This window comes from Centruroides sculpturatus, unplaced genomic scaffold (genome assembly GCF_000671375.1).
Source record: "Centruroides sculpturatus isolate CEXI.00-Female unplaced genomic scaffold, Cexi_2.0 scaffold56, whole genome shotgun sequence".
Classification (NCBI taxonomy): domain Eukaryota; kingdom Metazoa; phylum Arthropoda; class Arachnida; order Scorpiones; family Buthidae; genus Centruroides; species Centruroides sculpturatus.
Genome location: NW_019384586.1, coordinates 328,296 through 334,535, shown reverse-complemented (window position 1 = coordinate 334,535; position 6,240 = coordinate 328,296). Strand labels below are relative to the sequence as shown.

At 34.8% G+C, this 6,240-nt stretch overlaps 1 protein-coding gene across 1 annotated transcript; it reads left to right on the top strand.

Moving 5' to 3' along the window:
* The first annotated feature begins 2,970 nt into the window (after positions 1–2,970).
* On the top strand, positions 2,971–6,240 carry LOC111624596. Its single transcript, XM_023367487.1, has 9 exons — positions 2,971–3,093; positions 3,167–3,228; positions 3,314–3,402; positions 3,791–3,947; positions 4,306–4,408; positions 4,884–4,933; positions 5,044–5,149; positions 5,237–5,367; positions 5,437–6,240. Exons 1-9 carry the CDS (start codon positions 3,051–3,053, stop codon positions 5,602–5,604), a joined length of 909 nt encoding a protein of 302 aa, XP_023223255.1. The 5' UTR covers positions 2,971–3,050; the 3' UTR covers positions 5,605–6,240.

The following is a 6,240-nucleotide window of genomic DNA, read 5'->3' as shown; positions in this document are numbered from 1 at the left end:
TTTACTTCGCTACATATTATTATAAAAGAACATACCACCATTCCTATTTACATGATACTTCCATTGCAATCATTTAAATTGAAATCTACACTCCGCAAATAAGACCAGTTTTTATCTCTCCAAGGACTCGTCATCTTCACGCACTATACAAACTCCAAAACATACCAGTAAATGAACAAACCTGACCCGAAAACCATGAATACTTTCTTATCGTTTAACGTACTGGAAGGCAACTGAAACCTCTATAATGTAAGCAACTGATACTGAAAAAGACAGTGAATACCAATCATTCGATCAGTTAATTCTCTAAATGTTTACTTAGAGAAATTTAAATCGAAATAATTTAACGCAGCTCTTCTCATCATGATTGTTGTACAAGTATAGATAAAGTGAGATGCTACAAAAAGCAAAATATCACCTTTCAAATGCCACTGAATATTATACAATGGAACTATGTTTCCTGTGAAAATTTTTTCCCATATCAAGTTTCTTCTGGCTACTTACTTTTCTGTTTATGCGGCTCCAGAAAACAATTATTGTAAGCTAGAAGATCGTATAACTGTCTGGAAGTACAGCATACTGTGGAAATATGATACTAATAATGATCAGGAATTTCGGACATTGCGTTGGTGATCTCGTCAGCTCCAATTTTTTTCTGTATTCGTGGCTATGTAATCGTTCACTGCTTGTTTTATTCTTGGTACAACTATCACAGTTTTTTCCATATAACTTTCACTCTATAAGCCCATACGTAGAAGATCCTTGATTTTCCGCAGCATTTTTGTTCTTTGTGGATTTGAATGTTAAAAATTGAAATCGTTTGTTTCCTGTGACAAATATGAAAGAATGGTGCAGCGTAACGAGTACTTTTTATTTTCATTTTGCAGTATACTGCGTGCCTCTTGCCGTCGACTGTTTTTTTGCCATTGGTGGAATAAAACAAGTAAAGTATCTCTCTATCAGTTCCATCGGTACAGTAGTATTTCGTTGATTTGATTTATCTGTTCTCTTCGTAAGTACTGTACATAGCAATCTCTTTTTTTGATGCCATTTATTGTACTTTTTCACCTTTTACGGCCACCAATTCGTGCTTTTTCGGTTTAGTTGCCCGATTAATCAGAGCTGAATCTTTTCAATTCACTCGCGTAGTTCCACGGATATCTATCTTATGCTATAAGATAAACGCCGCAAAATGATATATAATAGTAGATGCTGTGAGACAGTACCGCTTGTTGATTATTCCTCAAGTACTGGCAGTACTATTTGTGATGTTATTGGCAGTTTTGTACATTTGTAAATGAAAACGATACATTTTCCTGTATAAATCATCGTTGAAAATAGGTAACCACTGTGAAATCTGCATAAACAATAAAATTTGATTTCAAACTATACACGCTTCAGGGACATAGGCCTACATTGCATTTTAATGCAGTTTGGTTCGCTGTCATTCACTACTATTTATTCTTACGATCTGCGCTGAAATCTTTCCAGGAAAAAATAATTCTTCTCCTAAGAGGTCTAAAAATTATTCTGTGTTCCCAGTCCAATTTTGGCATAATCATTTTGTCAACATTTTTATAATAATAATAATAATTCTTCAAGAAGTTCGTTTATAAATAAATCAATTTACAGTATTTCAATAACTACTAAACACTTGTTATTAATTGCGCGTTTACACCTGACCAACAATGGTTAAATTAGTTATGATATTGTACTTCGGTCCTTGTAATTGGCTGTACTTCGGTCTCGAACCGACTATGGCTAATTATCAACTGATGTTTGCTTAAAACAGAGAGGAATCGGCAGATCATCGCAAAGTATATCTATGACCTACAGCTCGATGTTTTACTGGGCAGGGCTAACTCAGAGCCCCTCTGCCCATTCTAAAGTAATGTGGGGCATTCGGGACCCACTCATTAAATGGCCAATGTAGATAAGGCTATTTAAGGGCTAGGCAAGGGTGATGACTAGAACTCACCTGACCTGCAACAGAAGAGTAATGCTCATGAAACTTAAAAGAATTGACGGAACATAGTTATGAAATCTAAGACCCATAGCTTGGCTATACGCTGGGCAGGCCACTTTTGGGAAGGGGGCCACACTGTCCGAAAAGTTAATTAATTAATTTAATTTAATTAATAAATCCCCTTAACGCCCATTGACGAGATAACTCAGAGATTATCATTACTCAGTTTTTGGTTAAGTATGTACAAACAGCTTAACGCTATGGAAAAGTGTAGGCTTATATTAGAAAGTTTCACTCGAGAGGGATGAAGGCAAGGAAAGGGAAGAAGGCAAGGAAGGATGGTCCCCAATGGGCTGTACTACCATAGCCAGAGCTAGAGTCCGCGCACTTATCCTGGGTTCGACTTATATTGTCCAAGACACTTCAGTGATTACTGGCTGATCGATGATTAAAGCACAGTCTCTTTGTTTCTCCGTAATGCGATTTGGCAGAGCAGACAATTTGCTTAGAGTTGTTAGCCTATATGAGGATAAGCACGAAATCATGCCTGACCAACAGGCAGGTACGCTGAATGATTATCACTTTGTGAAATAGGAAAGTCTTTGGTTTACAGTACAGAAATTTCTGTATAAAAGAATGTTTTGTGCTGTCTTTTATATTTATATTATTCTCACTATTCATGATAACACGACGCGCGTTATGGTAAAAGAATTCTGTTAATTACTACGAAGGTTCACAGACAAGAATTAGGAATCAAACCTCCATTTTTATACGTTTTCAAAATTTGAATCTATAAATTATTCCGAAATCCCCAATCAGGCTATCTATTCTATTGTCAATCAATGAAATCGACTTTAGGTATCCAATTTCTGTAATAGAACTTTAACAATGAATTTCCACAATGAAAAAACTTGTGGTACTAATTAATGAAATGGAAAACACTTCAGGCACTTCATTCCTTTAATGACACACTCCATAAGAAATTCAATGCAATCAACTACACCTAAACATTTTCTTTATGTTTTAAAATGAAATTACTAAAAATATTTATATTTTCAGGTTGTTATTTATTATCCTTTTAAGCATGCTAAGCATTAATCTATCAGAAAACTACAGGAGTCATTCAAGTAATTATTTGATCGAAAAATTTAGTTAACAATATTAATTTTATCTAAAGGAACTTTTCTATAAATCTAATAGGAATAATGATGCGACGGATGATTGGAGGCACTCCTGCTACAAAGGGTGAAGTACCATTTATAGTAAGATCTAAGAAGATTTATGCAGGAAAAAGATTCATAAATTCCAATACAATAAATTTATTCTTTTGTATATTTTTAATTACAGATGGCTATTTTCCGTAGAGGATACTTTAAAGGATCATTTTCATTGATTACTACCAAAACAGCAGTTGGAGCTGCCCACGTCATACATCAGTACGTTTAATCAATTTTAATATTTTAATAATTTAAACTAGTCAGTTGTGAACCCATGACCAATTACTCGTCATCAGTAGAACATATGATGGACAAAACTTGAGTTTTGCACTTGTACCTAGAAAAAAATGCATACATTTAAATCAATAATATTCTTAATTGCAATTGAAAGGCTTGGCAGAAAAAGGTGGTAATTAAGATTTACGTGAAATTTCAGTTAGTGGTGCGAAGGAATAGGGTAAACGCTTATCTATCTCACGATAAAAAATTCAAAAGGTTACCTTTATCAATTCTACAGTTTGATCGTGGAAGAAGATGGTATTAGACATAGATATAACGTATCATTAACGAAAGACAGAAGCAAGTACATTTACCACCTTCTTTCCAGGATGCCAAATGTATTTACCACCCTTTGCCACGGTGTGCCCCGGAACAGCAAGATGGCGCAAACATCTCATATTCTTGCTAATCAGCATCGTGCTTCGCATTGGGCTTGTGAGCTGGCGATTTTAACGACGATAAAAGAACATGAACTTCAGAATAATGTATTTATGAGATAAACATGCCAAACATGCTTAGAGTATGTTGTTCATGTTGGAGAAAGCAAGAGATGATGACAACAATGCTGATGTCCACCGAGACTGTAATATGATAATTCCTGGTTTTCTTTTTTGCATATTGCACACGAATATTAATTCCGAAAATAATACATTTAAATTAAATACAATAATACATACAAGGTATATAAATTAAATAACATGGTAGCAAACTCTTTTTGTTTAGGCAGGTACCGTTTTAGACAAATTCCTTTTTAAACATGCTTTACTCTACATATTTGAACAAATTTAATTAATTTATTCTGTATACGGAAACTTAATTATAATTTTTTAAATATATTTTTAGTTCATTGGTCGTACATACATACAAGAAAGAAATCTCCCGTACACAAAGTGTTTAGCCGGCAGAAAAGAGAGTACGGGAAACGGAAGGAAAGAAGGAGGGAGCGGTGATAGGCAATAGAGAAAGGTAGGATCCCTCTGAACGGCGTACTGTACATATGACTACAGTACCCTCTATGTTTGATGTTGGCGTACAGTTTTTAGGCTGCAAGACCGTAGTCCCCGTAGGATCTAAAAGCCTCAGTGTAGCAAACACCAATAATTGAGTGTCTCCACGAATAGCTAAGTGTAGAAGTTAGTGCCAAGTGGCTGTTAGTAGGAAAATTTAGGCTATATCTACTTAACACTAACAAAACTGAATGCGATCGCGAATCTTAATACTACTTAACAGGATAACAAACAGCGCGAAAAGCAAACGAACAGAATGACAAACTAGACAAGTCGGATAGATTGACAGAGACAAGAAAGACCACCAATTTTTTATTATTTATTTGTATTTTAATTATTATTTATTATTTTTTTAAACGCTAACTTATTCAATAACTAACCTAACCTACCATAACCTAGTACGAACGTAACCAGAGGACTCGAGACAAGTTCATTGGTCACAGACATTTACGGAGCAGTTGGAGGTATTAACAAAAAGAAATGTTCCTTGGTGTTTTTTAAAAGAAAAATTATACATCCTAATTATGATCCGGACACATTCGAAAATGACATTGCTCTTTTAATTCTGAAAAAGCCCATCGTAAGTACACCAACATTATATCCAGTAGCAGTAGCTGATAGAAACCAAACATATATTTCAGGACACGCCACCTTAGCAGGTTGGGGAAGGATAGGAGAAAGTAAGTTATTTTCTTAAGTTAAACAATTGTTCTTCTATTATATAAGTATATATTATAAAATTTCTTTTACACGATGATAAAATTTAGACTTAGCTTGCGATGATCTTCAAACAGCAGTTGTAACGCTTACAGATCCATCGCCATGGCTGAAACGTTTTCAATTTCCTTTAAAAGGAACTGATATCATTTCGAGGGATTCGGGAATTATAGCAATGGAAGTAAGTTAAGTCTAAAGTTATATAAATATTTTAACATTTCTCACAGTTAATATATTAATACAATTTCAGGGTGATTCCGGTTCTCCTTTGACACGCAAGGATCAATTTGGAAGGCAAATTCTGATTGGTGTAGTCAGCGCAAGGGACCAATCTACGCGTGTCATAGTTTACATGTCGACTAGTTTTTATTGCGATTTTATCAAAGATAATAGTGAGGGTGAAGTGACATTTCTGTGAATCGCAGAATAATTTAGTTGTGTTTTCAGTATAACTTTTTTTCGAAATGTTATTTTATGTATTCACCATAGGAACAGACTTTGACATTATTTTTCAATCAATAATCAATCACATTCAGAATTAAGTGCGCTTAGACTAAATTAATTCTTGAAATAAATTTATAATTATTATCATACACAAGAAGTATCAAAGATAGCAGTTATATATTTACAATAGAACAAAGCGAACTCGTCAGTAGGGGAATGGATAAAACCGCTGAATGCAGGTCGCCGCAAGCTGGCCACATGAAGTTTTTCGTGTTGCCTTCCTAAATTGTCGGTCAGTTTCCATGGAAAGTTCTCCCAGGCATCCCTCATTAACTGTAATTCGATTAACAACTTTATTCCTCGATACTGTAGTTCGATTAACAACTTCATTCCGTTACCTTATCCTGTTAAACTAAGCAATCAAAAGAAAAGTAAAAAATAAAAATAGAAGATTCAAAGTGTACTTTCTGTATAATAAGTCTTAAGCTTTATGTAAATTGTATTTGGCGACCCCGAAAAATTTTCTCGCGATCCCCAGCGGGGTCGTGACCCGCGGTTCGCGCAGCACATGTTTAATTAATGTACTTACCCATTGGTGGGCTACACAACT